The sequence below is a fragment of the Ovis aries genome, chromosome 20, assembly GCF_016772045.2.
Source record: "Ovis aries strain OAR_USU_Benz2616 breed Rambouillet chromosome 20, ARS-UI_Ramb_v3.0, whole genome shotgun sequence".
NCBI classification, from domain to species: domain Eukaryota; kingdom Metazoa; phylum Chordata; class Mammalia; order Artiodactyla; family Bovidae; genus Ovis; species Ovis aries.
This window is the reverse complement of record NC_056073.1, coordinates 31,222,595-31,242,668: the sequence shown is the minus strand read 5'-3', so window position 1 is coordinate 31,242,668 and position 20,074 is coordinate 31,222,595. Positions and strand designations below refer to the sequence as shown.

At 41.9% G+C, this 20,074-nt stretch overlaps 1 protein-coding gene across 4 annotated transcripts in view; it reads left to right on the top strand.

The window, feature by feature from the left end:
- The first annotated feature begins 6,511 nt into the window (after positions 1-6,511).
- The window catches only part of SCGN (secretagogin, EF-hand calcium binding protein), a 51,412-nt gene continuing 37,849 nt past the window's right edge, over positions 6,512-20,074 (top strand). For all 4 annotated transcript variants that reach the window (XM_042236873.2, XM_012101158.5, XM_004019094.6 and 1 more), the window contains exons 1-3: positions 6,512-6,791; positions 7,678-7,748; positions 19,572-19,664. In XM_042236873.2, the coding sequence (XP_042092807.1) occupies positions 6,710-6,791; positions 7,678-7,748; positions 19,572-19,664 (246 nt within the window). In that variant the 5' untranslated portion in view covers positions 6,512-6,709. The remainder of the gene's footprint in view (positions 6,792-7,677; positions 7,749-19,571; positions 19,665-20,074) is intronic.

Below are 20,074 nucleotides of genomic sequence, written 5' to 3'. Positions count from 1 at the left end.
GGCTTTATTTTACAGGGTATCAAAATCACCTATGATTTAGTGACATACAACACATTAAGAAAATGTGGTATTATATGGTCCAGTACAGAAATATTTAGTCACTGTTAGCAAACACTGTGACTGATGCTATGTGTTGGGGGTTAGGGCAGGGAGGGAGCCCAGGGATTCTGAAGAGCCATTTGAGTATCACAGACCTTAACACACAGCCCACCTCTTAATAAATCCTAAACTACCTAAAACAACTATCATAAAATAACTATTAACTGCCACTTTAGAATTAATCCCACTGAAAGATTTTTTGCTTTTATTGTTAATATCGGGGGGGGGGGGTGGAGAGTACACTTTTCCACTGCTTATAGCAGAATAAATTAGTAAAATCAAGATGGAGGAGGTCCTTTTAATACTGTATTAAAGAGTTAAAATGTTATGTATTGTTTAGCCCAGAACTTCTGCATTTGAAATTTTATCTTAAAGAAATAATTACAAGATCATGCAAGAATTTAGCTGTCACAGCACTGACTATGTTAGTGATAACCTAGAGATAACTTAAAAGTCCCAAAAGAGGACATTAGTTAAATAAATTATGGCAATACAGATATGGACAGAATGAAAGGACAAAATAGGTGATTAAGTAGTTAATCCCAAGTAGAAAAATAATGGAGACCCATGTAAGTTAATGATTACTCAAGAAAGTAGGCTTGCTTAGCAACAAATCCAGGCAACGGTAGCACAGGACATGCCCCAAAGGAATAAAACAATGGCGGCATGAGTCCCACATCCTGCCCAGTGAGCTCAGTAAGTTAATGATCCCTAAATGTTCTCTGAACACATAAAAAACAATCATTTGTGGACCAGCTTGACCACCCAGTGACAAGAAAACTCCCCTGCTCAGCCTGGAGGAGGAGTTGATGATGGAAAGAAAAACAAAGGTCTTTTCTCCTCCTCCCAATTTTTCCTTTGATTATAAAACTGTGGCCCACTAAGTTCTCAGAGCACCTTGTTTCTCTCCCACTTGTCAGCCTCATAAGCGTCCTAGTCTAATAAATCACTTCTTATTTACTATTTTGCTCTTGCTGAACTCTACTCTGCACTGAGACATAAAGCGCTATGGTATGAGAGCTCTTCAGAGCCCCCCATGAAATGATACTACTTAATTTCAACAACATCCTTAAAATGATGTCATTCAAGAAAGCTTAATGACATGGAGAGGCATTCATAATAGTGAAACAAGCAAGTTACAGAGCAATGTAATCGGAATTTTGTACACATTAAAAAAAAGATTGGAAGGATATACACTAATATCTTATATATCTCTGGGTGGTGAAATTATGGGGGAATATTTATTTTCTATCTTTATTATTTGAGTCTGTATTATTCCTGTAATTAAAAAGAAACAATAAAAGGTATATATCTTTAAAAAGCATTAACTCTTTATTTCCAGCATTTTCTTGCTGTCAGATTTCTTCTAGTTGACTTTTTTGTCCTTTGGAGCTGGTGTAGCATCAAACCAAGGCAATCTCTTTGAATTCTAAGGTCTACTATACAGTCTGTGAGATGTCTCCCATATATGAATGTTTAATAACTATTGGGAGACAATATCAAGGAAAGCATTGTTCATATTTCCCACTGGAAATTTCATTTTGAGTTTGTAGAAAGATTCAGATATTCTAACTCAAAGTTTAATGCATGCATCAGGGTTAAAAAACTGTTTCAAATTAGAAACCACTGATGTTTCTTGTACAACTAACCATCAATTAGCTATGCTAATGAGAAAAGCAGGAAATGATTGCAGGAGAAATGAAATCAGCAGGGGTAAAAAAGAAAAACAACTCACTGCAGTCCTTTGTTTCAGCCATCAATTGTTAAAACTTACCAGAGTGACACAGACATTTTTTTTTTAAGAGATGGAGTATTAAAAAAAAAAAAATTAATTCCTTAGAAGTCTTTCCATTTTCCAGATTGTCCTTCAGAGAAGCCATACCTAAAGAATAAAATGACCAAAATATAAGCAGCAGGAAATTTAGAGAAAAAAGGCTAGTTAGCAATTCTAATCTCTAGGGGAGTTTTTATAAAGTATCAATGCAGAGTCCTTGACGCAGAGCATTTAAATCAGAATCTCTGTGTCAAGGGCTAAATTAATCTATAAGTTGCATAATTTATATCTCGAGTCATTTCTAGCTGTTTCCTATTTGTACCCTGAGTTCTCCGGTTGGACAGTCAGGGACTCAGGCAAATCACCTTCGGTTGTTTCACCTCCATTCCCATTACTCCAGTCCGAGGCAGAACCTTTTCAGTGAGAAAGTCTTAAAAGTGACTTCTGCTGGTCCAGTATCTTTAAATACCTTCCTAATGACTCTTCCCTGTCAAAGATATGGAATTTTCCCAGAAGGAAACTTTTACTTGAGAGAATGCAAAGTATCACTGCCATGACTGCTATCTGGATACAAAGAAAATGAAAATAAGTCACTGAATGGAAATTACAACTCCCCAGAGAGCTCCACATGCCAGGCTCCTGGAAGCTGGTCTGAGTTCCCTCTGTTCTTCAGTTCCAAGAACAGCAGACCTTGTAGCTGTACTTCTTTCTCTAGATATCACTTTTACAACTTTCAAAAACTGTGTTTGAATTACATGCTTCTGTAGAAAGTTTTAAAGTAGAATTACAAATAAAAAAATTAAAATCTTCCTCAATCTAGAGATAAACATTTACATCATTAGTGTACATTCTTCCATTTTTTTTAATGTGTGTAGAAATGTACTTAAAGGTTTGGGTCATGAAATATGTGCTTTTCTGTAACTTTTTAATCTTAAACTTATGTTCTAAGCATTTTTTTGTGTGTCATCGAGCTTCAAGTTTTCTGTGTATGCAACAAAGCCTATTGTTGTGATTCACCATCATTTATTTAACCATCCACTATATTAGACCTTGATTATCACATCTGACATTTGCCTTGTTTTCCCTTTTTTCCTATTTACCAGAAAGCAAGATCAGTCACAAACCTGGTGAGTCCATTCTTGTATTTCCTGACTGATGTTTGACACTATATCCAAGTTTCCCAGGACCACATATGATATGAAGATATATGACACTAAATCCCTTAATCTATCCTCCTGTACTGCTCTCCAGTTTTGTATCCAACACTTTCCCCAAGAGTGATGATATTGTTTTTCCTCCTTTAACCTAAACCACACTCCTCAAAAATCCTGAAGTTTACATCACGATCTTCTGAATGTGTGTGCAGGGAAGAGTCATCATTTTAGTATCTAACCCATGCTGAATGTTCACTCTGTTTTCCATGCTAAGAGGTGCACATGTATTTTTTCATTTAAACTTTATGACAGTAATACAAAGCAAATCCTACTATTATCTCCATTCTGCAGGTTGAAAAGTGAGGCTTCTTTTGAGTAATTTGACTAACATCACAGCTAGTAAGAGATAAAACTGGCCCTAAACTCAGACCTGTTTGTTTCTAAATAATTTATCATTATTATTAACTAACATCCATATTTATTCAAAAATTTTTAATTTTTTGCCTAATGCCTTCTTTATTCCAGGATCCTACCCAGGATACAATGCTATATTTAATTTTCATGTCTTCTTAGACTTCTCTTGGCTGTAACAGTTTCTCAGACATGCCTTATTTTTCTAAGCCATTAAAAAAAAAAATATATATATATATATATATATATATCTCCACCTCGTACTCTATAAGACCATAGCAATTACAATTATATTGTGCATTGTTAGGGCTTCCCTCATAGCTCAGTTGGTAAAGAATCCACATGCAATGCAGGAGACCCTGGTTCAACTCCTGGGTTGGGAAGATCTGCAGGAGAAGGGATAGGCTATCCACTCCAGTATTCCTGGGCTTTCCTGGTGGCTCAGCTGGTAAAGAATCCACCTGTAATGTGGGAGACCTGGGTTCAATCCCTGGGTTGGGAAGATCCCCTAGAGAAGGGAAAGGCTACCCACTCTAGTATTCTGGCCTGACGAATTCCATGGATTATAAGTGTCTTCCAGTTGAGCTATTTCAAATCTAAAAGATGATGCTGTGAAAGTGCTGTACTTGCTCAGCAGTGGCCACAGGAATGGAAAAGATCCATTTTCATTCCAATCCTAAAGAAAGGCAATGTCAAGGAATGTTCAAACTACCGCACAATTGCACTCATGCTCAAAATTCTCCAAGCCAGGCTGCAATGGTACATGAACCGTGAACTTCCAGATGTTCAAGCTGGATTTAGAAAAGGTAGAAGAACCAGAGATCAAATTGCCAACATTTGCTGGATCATCAGAAAAGCAAGAGAGTTCCAGAAAAACATCTACTTCTGCTTTACTGACTACCCCAAAGTCTTTGACTGTGTGGATCACAACAAACTGGAAAAATCTTAGAGAGATGAGAATACCAGACCACATTACCTGCCTCCTGAGAAACCTGTATGCAGGTCAAGAAGCAACAGTTAGAACTGGACATGGAACAACAGACTGGTTCCAAATTGGGAAAGGATTATGTCAAGGCTGTATATTGTCAACCTGTTTATTTAACTTATATGCAGAGTACATCATGTGAAATGCCAGGCTGGATGAAGCACAAGCTGGAATCAAGATTGCTGGGAGGAATATCAATAACCTCAGATATGCAAATAAATCACATTAATGGCAGAAAGTGAAGACCTAAAGAACCTCTTGATAAAAGTGAAAGAGGAGAGTGAAAAGTTGGCTTAAAATTCAAAATTCAAAAAACTAAGATCATGGCATCTGGTCCCATCACTTCATGGCAAATAGATGGGGAAGCTATGGAAACAGTGAGAAACTTTATTTTGGACTCCCAAATCATTGCAGATGGTAACTGTGGCCATGAAATTAAAAGATGCTTGCTCCTTGGAAGAAAAGCTATGACCAACATAGGCAGCATATTAAAAGGCAGGGACGTTACTTTGCTGACAAAGGTCTGTCTAGTCAAAGCTGTTTTTTTCCAATGGTCATGTGTGGATGTGAGAGTTGGACTATAAGGAAAGCTGAGCACCAAAGAATTGATGTTTTTGAACTGTAGTGCTAGAGAAGAATCTTCAGAGTCCCTTGGATGGCAAGGCGATCCAACCAGTCAATCCTAAAGGAAATCAGTCCTGAATACTCACGTGAAGGACTGATGCTGAAGCTGAAACTCCAATACTTTGGCCACCTGATGAGAAGAGCTGATTGATTTGAAAAGACCCTGATGCTGGGCAAGATTGAAGGCAGGAGGAGAAGGGGAAGATAAAGGATGAGATGGTTGGATGGCATCACTGACTCGATGGTAAGCTCTGAGCAAGCCCCGGGAGTTGGAGCGATGGACAGGGAAGCCTGGCATGCTACAGTCCAAGGGGTCACAAAGAGTCAGACACAACTGAGCAGCTGAACTGACTGAACTGAATAAGTGTCCATAGTTCTCACAGAAACCTTCTCAAGCTATTAAATCCTCATTTTATAGAAGAGAAAACTGAGGCTTAGAGAGATGAAATCCTTTGGTGCAGGTCACAAAGCTAGTAAGAGCTGGAGCTGGGGTCCTAACCTGGAACTGTCTGATCAGGAGTGTCATATTTTTTTAAAAAAATATACTAGTTTAGGTGGCCTGTGCACACATGCTTTTAAAAAATAAAACTGAATGTTAATATCAGAGTTAGAACACCATAAAAGATCTATATTTGTTCTAACTTTGTTACACAGGCTCAGTCTAAAGATTTCTCAACAAAAAGTTCTAAGCATATGGCCCAAAGCCATCAGTGTTACTCAGCTTACTATTTCACAAAGCATCCAGTCAAGTTTTGAACAATTCTGATCATTAGAGCTCTGTGTTCCTTGAAATGGCTTTTGTCCTTTGGTCTCAGTGTGGCCCTGGGGAGCCAGACACAATCATCTAAACTTCTATCCCAGAACTCTGCAGTTGGCCACCATGTCTCCCCCTAGAAAATCTTTTCCTGGAAGAGCATTCTATAGTATGAACTTCACTCAATATCCTAATATCCTGATTTAAACCACAGTTCCTTGCAGACTCTTTATTTAGATTCACGTCTTTATAGTGCATTTTATCTCTGCAATGTGCATGCCCTATACAATCAGAGCTCAGTAGCTTCCTTTCGACAGTCTCCTTGCTTACTGGTAATCTATCACCACCGTCACTATCACCCCTCTCTCCACCTCACCCCCACACTACATTTCTAAATCATCAGGTCCAAACACCAACTCTTTAAATGGGGGGCTCTCTCTAGAAAACCCCTTGAGACACACGTTTGGAAGGTAGTGAAACTTAAGGGGGATGCTTTCTCTGAGTGTGACACACAAGTTAAAGGGCAAAGAGAGTGAACCATGGACAGCCAGAAACAGCTTTCTCCCTGACTTCGCCATAGCGCTACAGCAGACAAGAGCTCCCGGGTGGATCTGCCCAGGACAGACAGCACGTGGGGCGGGGCAACACACTAGGAACAGGGCGGGTTCTAAGCAGCTGGTTTCCCTGAGCGGTGTCCGCGGTGGGGGCTTGGGGACTGCACAGTGTCGCCAAGGCGCCAGCAGCCACCCTGCCAGCTGCCCTCGTGCCCACCCCTCAGACAGGTGCTCAAAGCAAATCAGAGAGAGAAAGAAGCAAGCGAGGGTGTCAGACGATACAGTAAAGGAGTCTTGATCAAAGTTCTCTAGGGGTTCCTTTCCAGCCGGTGGGCGAGCTTCGTTGTCAGTACCATGGACAGCGCCCGGGAACCTACTCAGGGGAGCTTGGACGCCGCTGGCTTCTGGCAGGTCTGGCAGCGCTTTGACGTGGAGGGTGAGTAAAACAAGCCAACTGTTCAGTCTTGGTGAAAGGACCTCGAGTTCCCCCTTCCCCGTACATTTTCCCTGCAGGAAAAGTTGCCCTCCAGTGCGGTTAATGCAATATACCGAACAGATATTTGGTATACTGCAGTTGTACATCCAGATTATCTTGTGAAAGTTCAGGGTGGGAGGAGAGACTTGAATCCCACCACTCTTTCCCAACCTGTGCGTGTGTGTGTGTGTGTGTGTGTGTGTGTGTGTGGTGATATAGATATCATTGTATATATTAAAGTCTTGGGGACTGACACCCGGGTACCTGAAGTCAGTTCTGGCTTGTTTTTACTCCAATCTGCTCATTTTCACACAGTGACTATCCGGGTAACCTCTTGTCTCTTAAAGAGACGGTGAAATTTTTAAAAATAAAATTTCAAAAAGACACTACTCTCACTCCACCAAAAATCTATTTGAAAAGAACTTAACATTTGCTTTGCCCTCATTAATAAAGAAACATGAAAATATCTAAAGGATCTGTTTTAACTCTGAAAACTAACATTTAACACTTACATCTCTTAAACTTTTTGAAAACTGAAAAAACCTTGGGTTAGAGTTTATTCTAAACCTCATGTTTATTTCTGGATTAAAATTCATGAATAGCTCTCCTTTCCCAAATATTTATATGAGCCCCAGCACAAAGCATTTACTCTTGACTGTGTTATTTGCTATTCAAATCCATGTCTTCTAGAGAAGATGTTGCCACTTTGAGTTGTAAAAAATAAGATCCATGGGGATTTTATAAATTTGAGATTGAAAACAAATTTAGATATTAAATGTTAATTACTAAATGCCATATGTTATTATATGTAAGTGACTATTATTTATGCACACCTTTTTGCATTTAGAAAAAGGTTACATAGAAGAGAAGGAGCTTGATGCTTTCTTTTACCACATGTTGACAAAACTGGGTGTTGATGTAAGTATACTTTGCCACTAAGCATTAATTTGTCTCTCAGTGAGTTACAAAAAGCATCCAAGTCGTATGTTGATTTGTACAATACCTATTAATCCCATCTGACCTCTTTTCTTCCTTGCATGCAATTTTCCTCCCTCTCCTAGCAACATAGAGGGATTTAGGTAGGTTTTATAAGAGGTTCAACTGCAGCATTAGATGTGCTGGCCACTGATTTTTAGTGTGACATCTGTCATCCACTATTTCAACTGTAAATTAAAACAAGTCTGTTTTGAATGTCTCCTGGGTTATGTCTCTGCTAATGGGTTTAAATCTAGAGATAAGGTAGCTCACTTTGTTCAAAAAGATGGAAAAGATGTTAAGAGTGTTAAGGTGCTGAGTGTTTAAGTGCATTGGATATTACTTGGACAGCAAACCACAAATAAATCATTTAGAATAATTTTTTCCATTATTCATTGTTAGAAAAGGTTACAAACTTATGAAATGGTAAACCAGAAAATAATAAACATACTCAGAGCCCAAATATAAATGTGAACCAATCTATCAAGCATCTGTATCCTTCCCTGATGGTAAATCTGGCTTTGAGAGAGGCAGATTAACTTTTGATGAGCCCTCTACCAAAGCAGAGGAGGAACACACACAGAGACGTGCCAGCATGGGGTTGGGAGAACCTGATAAAGACTCCATTGGGGGATGCGTGGTAACGGGAGTAGCTCTGGAAACAGTTGCATTTTAAATGAATTGTGGTGATAGCTTATCTTCAGATATATTTGTTTGCATGGAAGAGTACTGGAGTGCATGACACTTTCATGTAGGAGCCCAGTGAGGGGAACAAGCAGCTTGGAGATGGTGTTTCTGAGTTGGAGGGAGGGCAGTCAGCTCAAGATAAACAAGGCTGCCATCTGCCTCCAACAGCCACACAGGTTTTCTTGCTCTAATTTTCAGTCTCATCTCAGTTTCTCTCATTTTTCTGTTCATTTCTATTTCTTATTTTGTGTTTCATAGCCATCATCTTCCATCATCTCTTGACTTTCTCTGTGATTTCTGTCTCTCGTCTCTCTTACCTCTCTCTGGTCTTTACTTCTCATACGTCTCTCCACTGGTCTCTATTTATCCCGTCTTTAGTCTGTTTTTCAAGCTCCCATGGTGCCTTTCTCTCCCTCTTTTTTTTCTTCTCTCTTTAATGTCATGTCTCTTTGTCTTTCATTTCTTTTATCAATATCATTTTCTCTCCTTTTCTCCTTCCTTCCCTTATTTCTCTGCCTCTCTCATTTCTGCTTTGCTCCCCCTTACTGCTGGCTCAGATTGTAAAGAATCTGCCTGCAAGGCAGGACACCCAGTTTCAATCCCTGGGTTGGGAAGTTACCCTGGAGAAGGAAATGGCAACCCACTTCAGTATTCTTGCCTGGAAAATCCCATGGACAGAGGAGCCTGGCAAGCTGCAGTCCATAGTTGCAACAGTTGGACACAACTGAGTGACTACGCATACTACTGTAAATGCAAAGGTTCGTGGCATTCCAGAACCCATGAGTCTGATACCATTTTGTCAAACATGATAGGAGTATTTGAGGAAAACAAAAAGATGAAGGCAAAACCATTCAAAGTCTTAGAATAAACTGGATGGTGAAAAAAAAAAACAAAACCAGATACTTGGAGAAAACAAGTCACACCGTGTGTGTGTGTGTGTGTGTGTGTGTGTGTGTGTGTATGTGTGTGTGTGTAGCAGAGTTTTATCAAAGTAAAAAAAGGGACAGAGAAAGCTTCTGACATAGACATCAGAAGGGGGAATGCTTCCCCGCCTCCCCCTAGCTAGTCTTATCAAGGCCTTATATACTTTTTTCAGACCCACTCACAAAATACACATCTTAAATTAACAAGATTAGAACTAACAACAGAAAGATCTTACCAGACCCACTCCTATAATATACATTTTAACATGACAGGATTAGTCAGAAGGTTCTTGTTAAGGAGAAGCAAGCCCTTGAGCAAGACACATTGTTATATTGACTAAGACAAAGAAATGTAGAGAAGAACTTTTGTCCTTTTCTTGAGAATTCCAGACCCCTTTCTCCTCCTTGGGGACCCGGGGCTTCTTATCGATCTGCCTAGGTATTGACTCTCTCATTCTCCCTTTTTCTTTTAGGAGAAATATGTTGCCACGGGAAAGGGGCATCATTTTTGTTCCATAACCTCTTCCTGCTGTTGAGGGGTGTGGTCCCTAAAATGTTGAGGCAACATATTCTCCTAATCCTCATATTGAGGGTCTTTGATCGAGGGGCCCCAAGTAATAGTTGGAGGAGGTTATGGCCCTCACAGGAGCTTGGACAACCATTTGTAACTTAAAAGCTTTCAGATAGTTAGAAATAAAGCTAGTTTTACAGTTACAGATGTAATGCAAAATAGCCATTAAACCAAGTTAAAACCTAAACAAAATAAAAAGTCACATTTTGTCCATAGTTAAGGTACAATTATGTCATACCAGTCCATCTTAGGATTGTTAGATGTCATCACAGAGTTGAAGAAAGTCCTTTCCTTGAAGCGGAGAAACCCACCATGGGAAGTCTTCAATTGAGGAGGGGAGTGCTCCACAAACCCAGCAATTATGTCGATTATGGAATGCTTCATAAGAATGAGCCCAGGACAGGAAGGCATTGTCTTAAGGGTCAAACGGCAGACTCAGGACTTTTGGAGTCAGCAGAAGCAAGCCCACATAGATTCTCAGGCCTATCTCGGTTCCTGGCTCAAACAGCAGCTTGTTTGACTCAAAGGCTGGGTCAGGAGTTAACCTCCCAATAATGTCTGTTGAAAAGCTAAAAGCTGAGTCATATAGTCAATTTTAAGGCTTCAGGATCTATGACAATATCTGTGCACAAAAATATCTGTCTGTCTTAGAGAAAGTCCCTTGTTCTTAGGTGCAGTTCAAGCCCTCATTAAAGCCATGGGTAAAACTTTAAGCCAATTGTCTTGTGTTTCCTGACTTAGCATACATGAATGTCTTTTAAAAATTTCATTAGCTTTTCAAACTTTTTCTCAAGATTGGGGTCTCCAGGAACAGTGTGATATTCTACTCCTAGAGCTTTTGACACCCCTTGAGTTACAGCATCTTTAAAGACAGAGCCATTGTCACTCTGAACTTTAGGGTTTAAGATCCCACTTATACCATAAGTCAGTACAGTAAGGTTTTGCCCATTCATTAACCTTGGGCTTTAGTGAATACCGCTTTTAATGTGAGAATAGGTGAGGGTCATTGAGCTTGATAATGACAGGAACAGCATTTTGTGCTTGACCCATAGTTTTTCCATCAGACCACACTCTAGGATTTACATTTTGTTCAATTAATGGGAGAGAAAGAGCAGGCTCCATATTCATGAAACAGAGGCCTAGACCTTGCTCAGTATATCCCTCCCCAGAAGTGGTGAGGGAGACTCTGGTATAAACAGAAACCCATGAGAAAACAGCACAGAGTCCCAGTTGCCACTTATAGGATGACTGACATAATAATGTTTGGCTCATCCAGACAGCCCCATTTCGGTAGTGGATCAGGAGGAAAGTGGGCCAGGGGCTTCTGTGAGCACAGAAAAAGTTGCCCCAGTGTCCAAAAGAAATTGACTGATGGGCCCTCCACAGTTATTAATACCTGGGGCTCCTCAGGTGTAATTAGGACAGGAGCCTGTGTGGGGGTCCCCTCGGAACCTTCAGTCCTAATTGTCTTGAGAGTCCAACCCCTGGGGCCTACACCTTGGAGGGCAGACTCTTCTTCAGTATGGTCCTTTGCAGACCAGGAGCTAGAGGTGGATTAGATGCCTGAGGGCAATCCCGCTTGAGATGCCCCTCCTTTCCACAGTAATAACAGTTCAGGTCAGTCGCTCAGTCGTGTCTGACACTTTGTGACCCCATGAATGACAGCACTCCAGGCCTCCCTGTCCATCACCAACTCCTGGAGTCTACTCAAACTCATATTCACCTAGTCAGTGATGCCATCTAGCCATCTCATCTTCTGTCATCCCCTTCTCCTCCTGCCCCCAATCCCTCCCAGCATCAGAGTCTTTGCCAATGAGTCAACTCTTCACATGAGGTGGCCAAAGTACTGGAGTTTCAGCTTCAGCATCAGTCCTTCCAAATGAACACCCAGGACTGATCTCATTTAGAATGGACTCGTTGGACCTCCTTGCAGTCCAAGGGACTCTCAAGAGTCTTCTCCAACACCACAGTTCAAAAGCATCAATGCTTCGGCATTCAGCTTTCTTCACAGTCCAACTCTCGCATCCATACACGATCACTAGAAAAACCATAGCCTTGACTAGATGGACCTTTGTTGGCAAAGTAATGTCTCTGCTTTTTAATATGCTATCTAGGTTGGTCATAACTTTCCTTCCAAGGAGTAAGTGTCTTTTAATTTCATGGCTGCAGTCACCATCTGCAGTGATTTTGGAGCCCCCCAAAATAAAGTCTGACACTGTTTCCACTGTTTCCCCATCTATTTCCCATGAAGTGATGGGACCGGATGCCATGATCTTCGTTTTCTGAATGTTGAGCTTTAAGCCAACTTTTTCACTCTCCTCTTTCACTTTCATCAAGAGGCTTTTTAGTCCTCTTCACTTTCTGCCATAAGGGTGGTGTCATCTGCATATCTGAGGTTACTGATATTTCTCCTGGCAATCTTGATTCCAGCTTGTGCTTCATCCAGCCCAGTGTTTCTCATGAGGTACTCTGCATAGAAGTTAAATAAGCAGGGTGACAATATACAGCCTTGATGTCCTCCTTTTCCTATGTGGAAGCAGTCTGTTGTTCCATGTCCAGTTCTAACTCTTGCTTCCTGACCTGCATATAGGTTTCTCAAGAGGCAGGTCTGGTATTCCCATCTCTTTCAGAATTTTCTACAGTTTATTGTGATCCACACAGTCAAAGGCTTTGGCATAGTCAAGAAAGCAGAAATAGATGTTTTCTGGAACTCTCTTGCTTTTTCCATGATCCAGCGGATGTTGGCAATTTGATCTCTGGTTCCTCTGCCTTTTCTAAAACCAGCTTGAACATCTGGAAGTTCACAGTTCACGTATTGCTGAAGACTGGCTTGGAGAATTCTGAGCATTACCTTACTAGCATGTGAGATGAGTGCAATTGTTTGGTAGTTAGAGCATTCTTTGGCATTGCCTTTCTTTGGGATTGGAATGAAACTGACCTTTTCCAGTTCTGTGGCCACTGCTGAGTTTTCCAAATTTGCTGGCATACTGAGTGCAGCACTTTCACAGCATCATCTTTCAGGATTTGAAATAGCTCAACTGGAATTCCATCACCTCCACTAGTTTTGTTCGAACTGATGCTTTCTAAGGCCCACTTGACTTCACACTCCAGAATGTCTGGCTCTAGGTGAGTGATCACACCATCATGATTATCTGGGTCATGAAGCTCTATTTTGTACTGTTCTTCTGTGTATTCTTGCCGCCTCTTCTTAATATCTTCTGCTTCTGTTAGGTCCATACCATTTCTGTCCTTTATCGAGTCCATCTTTGCATGAAATGTTCCCTTGGTATCTCCAATTTTCTTGAAGAGATCGCTAGTCTTTCCCATCCTGTTGTTTTCCTCTATTTCTTTGCATTGATCACTGAGGAAGGCCTTCTTATCTCTTCTTGCTAGTTTTTGGAACTCTGCATTCAGATGCTTGTATCTTTCCTTTTCTCCTTTGTTTTTTGCTTCTCTTATTTTCACAGCTATTTGGAAGGCCTCCTCAGACAGCCATTTTGCTTTTTTGCATTTCTTTTTCTTGGGGATGGTCTTGCTCCCTGTCTCCTGTACAATGTCATGAACCTCAGTCCATAGTTCATCAGGCATTCTATCAGATCTAGTCCCTTGAATCTATTTGTCATTTCCACTGTATGATTGTTAGGAATTTGATTTAGGTCATACCTGAATAGTCTAGTGGTTTTCCTCACTTTCTTCAATATAAGGCTTAATTGGCAGTAAGGAGTTCATGATCTGAGCCATAGTCAGCTCCTGGTCTTGTTTTTGCTGACTGTATAGAGTGTCTTCACCTTTGGCTGCAAAGAATATCATCAGTCTGATTTCAGTGTTGACCATCTGGTGATGCCCATGCGTAGAGTCTTCTCTTGTGTTGTTGGAAGAGGGTGTTTGCTATGACCAGTGCGTTCTCTTGGCAAAACTCTATTAGCCTTTGCCCTGCTTCATTTTGTACTCCAAGGCCAAATTTGCTGTTGCTCCAGGTGTTTCTTGACTTCCTACTTTTGCATTCCAGTCCCCTATAATGAAAAGGACATCTTTTTTGGGTGTTAGTTCTAAAAGGTCTTGTAGGTCTTCATAGAACAGTTCAACTTCAGCTTCTTCAGCATTATTGTTTGGGGCATAGGCTTGGATTACTGTGATATTGAATGGTTTGCCTTGGAAATGAACAGAGATCATTCTGTCGTTTTTGAGATTGCATCCAGCTGCATTTCAGACTCTTCTGTTGACCATGATGGCTACTCCATTTTTCCTAAGGGATTCCTGCCCATAGTAGTAGATATAATGGTCATCTGAGTTAAATTCACCCATTCCAGTCCATTTTAGTTTGCTAATTCCTAGAATGTCAGCGTTCACTCTTTCCATCTCCTGTTTGACCACTTCCAATTTGCCTTGATTCATGGACGTAACATTCCAGGTTCCTATGCAATATTAAGTCCATCCCTTTTCACCTGGGTTTCTCTAGGCAGTTTTCCTCAGGCTATTTCAGAGCAGATTTAACAGCCACTGTTGGGGCTGCCTGGTTCTTTTTCACCTCTTATTATCATCCTCATATTCTCTACCATAATGGGCTGTCTGAGCCAGCTGTAAGTTTTTTTAAAGACTGATTTGGTCCAAACACCTGTTTTTGTAACTTACAGCAAATACCTGAAGCTGACTGAGTGAGAAACCTACCTTTTAAGATAATTCTTCCTTCTGCACTTTCAAGATCAGTAAACTTGTGGAGAGCCTCCCATCGTCTATCTAGGAATTTACGAGGAGTTTCCTTCTTTCCCTATTCTATGTTAGCCAACTTAGCATAGTCTAAAGTCTTAGCGTGTGCTCGCTTGAGTCCTTTAAGAATACATCTGGCAATAAGGCTCTGTTATTGCAGCCACTTGGATCCCAGTAGGAAGGAGGGCTATTTGTTGTTTCCTCTTTCCCCATGTCTCACGTTCAAGCCACTCATGTCCAGAAGTAGTAGCTTCCCCCGAAGCTCAAGTTTTTGCATCAGGAGTCTGTCCCAAGACATGCATTACATCTCACCAAGTAAGGTCATAAAGTAAAGTTAGGCCTGTAAAGTCTTCTAGGTACTTTTTGGATCCTCTAAATAGTCTTGACCACAATTGGGACTTTTTGAAATTCTATCGAGACTGAGGCAACCCCTCCTAGAAGGGTTTTATGATTTTCAGCCTGTCCAGATAAAGGGGCAAAGTAAGAGAACAGGAGAGAGCTGAAGGTTTCACACCCAAATCTGTAGCCTTAGGACATAGGTCTGGCATGTCTCGCAGACAGATCAAGAACAACACGAGGCACTTCTACATAAGGCATTTCCCTTATTTTCTACAGAACCAGTCTAGTTGTAGAACAGTAATAATTGAGATCCTTCAACAGGTCGGCGTTCCCTGTCTTCCAAAGGATACTGTGGCCATTCAGTATCACAGAAGAAAATCAGACATATCTTTTTAAACTCTGGGGATCAAACTTGTACCAACATTAAAAAAAAAAAACAACAACCATTTTAAAGGAGTGGTTTTGGAACTGCTAGCTCCCATCTGTAAAAGAGAAAAAAGTGGCTTCCATAGCTGTGGCTTTTTTTCCATCAGAAGTGTCCTTCTAGATGGGGGTGTAGACAGACTCTCCAACCAAAGCTTTCCTTCCCTGGTCGGACTTAGTCTGTCTCTTACCAGCACAGGCTTCTTACTCATCCCTCCCGGTTCTACCCACCAAGGTAGGGTGGAGATGCCCCAAGGGTAGGCCTGATGGCATCCCAGATTGACGTCCAGTTCCTCACCATTAAGACCTTTGTCTGATTTTCACTCCTCCTCTGATGCCACTCGGGGTGGAGCAGAGTAGCCCAGAATGTTCCCCAAGCTAGGACCACTAGGGGGAGCATCCCCCTCCCATGTGCCTATGCACATTCCCGAGCACAGTCCTGACTGCAGTAGAAGCGCTGAGTTATAGAGAGACAAACAAAACCCCCAAGATGTCTCTTCTGAGTGTCGCCACACCACTACATGTGATAGCAAAAGACGTAGTGGAGGGTCGGCCAGTGAGGAAAAAGTGATTTTGTCCTCAAGCTACTAGGGCCAATCCTTCCAGTTCATACCCACAGATTCCACAAAAGGAACATCTAGGGAGTTGAGATACAAGCCAATGGAGAGCCTTCTCTGGTCTGCTAAGAGCTAGCACTACCAAAGGAAGAAGCCCACTGTACTTCCAATCTGACCATATCTTGCAATTCCTGATCCGTGTCTTCAAAAACCTTATGGTCACCAGCAATGCTTCTACTCAGAGAGATTGGAGGCACAGGCATGACAAAGACTTACTTTTAGGACTCTGGCCCTTGAGGCAGACAGCCGAGAGAGTGACCTCTAGCCTGAGAGACGTCCCTGGAGCTAGAGCTCCACCTAGCTCCCACACGTGCTCTTGTAACTTTCTGGCAAGGCTTGCCTAAGCCTAGCAAGGCTAAGCGCTTCCATACATGGGGTCTAAGTAAAAGTACACAATAACAGCATGGATCACAAGTCCCTTGAAAGTCTATGACCCGACAGATTAGATTAGTAGTTCTAATTTCCCACACAATTATGAAATGGCCAAAGAGGCCAGGAAAAGCTGACCGAGAAAGGGAAGTTCAGTTCACATGCTTTGCCCGTTTTTGGTCGCTCTCCTCGCAGGGACCTTGGGTGTCTCTTGGCATTGGCAGGTCGGTATAAACACCCGACAAGGTCCCCTTTTTGGGGGCTGCCTTCAGTCATTACAAGACACTGTGAGACCACAGAGCAGGGCTCATCACTTGCTTCATGCAGGGTGTGTCATTCACTCACACAAGCACACTGAAGAGTTAGTCAAGTAAAGCAGGAAACGTGTGTACTGAGAAAGCAGAGAGGCTAGAGCTCTGAGTGTTCTTACCGTGTCCTGAAGATCCCGGACGAGCCCCCAAGATGATAGCTTACAGTGAACAGTAAGATTTGTGATCACCGAAGAAGGTTTAGCTTTGGGACCAGGGACCAGGCTTGATCACTCAAGAGCTTTTGTGTGGCAGAGTTTTATTAAAGTAAGAAAACGGACAGAGAAACCTTCTGACATAGACATCAGAAGGGGTTGGAGAGTGCCCTCCAAGTCACATCTTTTCAGAAAGCTTCTTGCTTTAGTGATTTAAAGAAGAGGAAAGTTGCTATCTTTACTGAATACTGAAAACTGAAACTAAATATTCTCAGTACTGAAAGTGTCTTATTTTCAGTCATGGCGTGAGAGGTGGGACTACTCAAACACTAGGGTCTGCTCTAGGGTAGGGACACGGCTGTCTTCTTCTGGGGCTTTGGCTGACTTTAGAAGCAGCGTTCCCATTAGTGAGGGAGAAGACGGATGCCATCTCCCATAGCTTGGCTGTTCTTACCTCACCCCTGCCTCAGATCTGGTTTGGGGCCTCACCTTTTCACACATGCACAGGCATGGTCCTCAGAGCAAAGGAAACAACAAATGACTTGCCAGTGTCCTGGGCAACTGTGTGCCGTTCAGGCATTCCTGAAGCCAGAGGCGGAGGGGTTGGAGGTTGCAGAGTCCCCAGGCTAGTGGAAAGAAAATTCTGATGTGCCTAAGAATTACATTTATTTGTTAACATGCAAAGCCCCAGGTCCCACCTCTTATGTATTTCAGTACATTTGGGGTTTGCTTAGGATCTTGCAATTAAAAGCACCCTAAGCGACTCTGCGTCTCCTTTCGCCCTCTGTTCCCTTCAGGGACAGTACACGTCAGGGAGGGGGTTGTGATATAATCAGGCCAGTCCTGCTGAGCTGTGGCTATAGCCCCAGGCACCTCTCCTCAGCTCTTGGCAAGGGAGAAGACTTTTGGAGCCAGGGGATAAGCTGTTTAAACTGTCAGTCAGAAGTGCTGTCCTCTGCCATTGCTGCCTTTCAAATTTTGGAGGCATCCCTTCAGGGAATATGGCTACAGGGACCTTCACTGGGCACTCCATGCTACTGGAACAACCACGATTCAGGAAACCGTTCCTAATTCTGGACTTTTTTTTCCTGCTGAGAAATGAGAAGACCCTAAGTACGTCTTTAACAAGAAGGCATGTTCCTCCCAGCTGAGGGACAATCACCATTTGTGACACCTAATTCTAATCAGTGATGCCCCCGTGAGTCCAGAACCATCAGCAGGGAGGCCTCCATGACCGGGCAGCCACTCACTCTGGTGTTTAGACATGGCGGGCAGTTCATCAGAGGCCTGACTAGGGCTACTTTCCTCCCTTGATTAGCGAGTCACACAGACCTGGGGAGAAGGAATTTTAAGATTTTGAACAGCAAGCTGCCTGCTAGTCAATCTTGGAGAACAAGCAGCTTGTAATGACCTGCTCCTCACAGCCTCTGAGGGGCCTGACTTCATGGAAACATCAGACACTCCTGCTGCTGGTTGTTACTCACTATACCCACCGCACTGGTCCCTCCAACTTTTTTTCTTTTCAAATGCTCAGAACTGCCTCTGAACTAGGTCTAGCCCGTATGTCGCAGAGCATCACTTTTGGGGGCTGTGTGCACATTTTTCATGTACAGATTGCCACACATGCTGAGACTCTCAATGCTCCAGAGATGCGGGACTTAGAGTCTCAGAGAAGGTGGGCAGGGTGGGTGCTGATTGGACATAACAACAGAGGGAACCCTAGGCTGTCTTGCTTTAGGTTCAAGGGATAGTCATGGACTTTGGGGTTAGAGGTCTGAGAGGACAGGTCAAGTTCTGTGCCTTCAAACTAAAGGTAGAGGGCCAAGCTGAAATTCAAAGTGAAGACCCACCTTCTTAAACGATTTCTCTGCACGATACACATACACACCCATACAACACACCAACCACACAGTCAATGGTGCCAAGACTAAAGAGGCTAATCTCTCTGTACTTAGAGGAGTGTCAGATGAGGAAACCTGGTTGGCAGGAATACCATGACAGTATTAGGGAGCGTCAGTTTAGTGTAACTGATCTAGTCCGGAGTCTAGGAATCTGGCACTTTTTGGGAGTGTCTGTGACTCTCAGCCTCTGCATGAAAATACATCTACAGCCCACTGATGAAGAAGAATTTAATGTGTGGGAAAAGCTGCACAAGGAAGAGGTATGCCACATCTTTGGTAGTTCAATGATTGCTTCTTTGGTTTCCCCTTTAATTATTTTCCTCTTCTAATTATGTTTTTTGGGGGAGTCCAAGATTAAGAGAATGAACTATGGCAAACTGAAGGCCCAAAAGAGCTGGACTTTCCACTTAAAAATAGAACAAAATGTTCTTGGGAAGAAAGTTTATATGTTCACTACAATACAATCTCTTGTCACAAAAAAATACAGGAAAATGTTCAGATTCATACTGCCAACACTCTAAGTCTCTCTTCATTCATATATTAGGAGCTCACTGGCTCTGCTACCTAGTCAGGATTCTGATTAATGGTTATTTAAGAAATCTTCAACACCTCTCTCTTGTCTGCAATTGGTGAGATCTCTTTCAATGTCTAGGGAACTTGGTTAGACTACTGTAATTATCAGGCTGTATACTCTGAATATTTGATATCCTAACTACATTCTTGGAATCCCAGTGGCTTTAATATGGTTCTGTCTGGCCCACTGTAGGATGCGGTCAAAGAAGAAAATGTACAGAAGATGAAACAACAATTTATGGCTCCCCACGAGGTCTCTAAAGATGGCTGCATACAGATGAAAGAGGTATCTTTTATGACGGTACCTTTCTTGACAATACCTTCTTGGGCTGAGATTTTCTCTGTAGAATAAAGAAAGTTTTACATTTGATTGGGAAATTAGAACCCGCTGCAAGGCAGTTGGGTTGGATAACACTTTTGAGGTACTCACTTTTCCTTTCTCATCAATCTTAGTGACAAGGACATCCTTTTATTTAGGTCAATCAATATTTATACTTATTTTATAATTGGGTAATTGATATGCTAGAGGCTTTTCAGTTACACAGTGTCCTGTTCAAATTCAACCTTGACGTAAGGAAAAACTTACTGACAATAAATAAGTTTAAATTTCAGCATCAGCTCCCAGGGCAGACTGGAAAGATCTGCCCCTGAACATCATGAAAACAAAACAGACAGCTGGTGTCTTGACTTCAACTC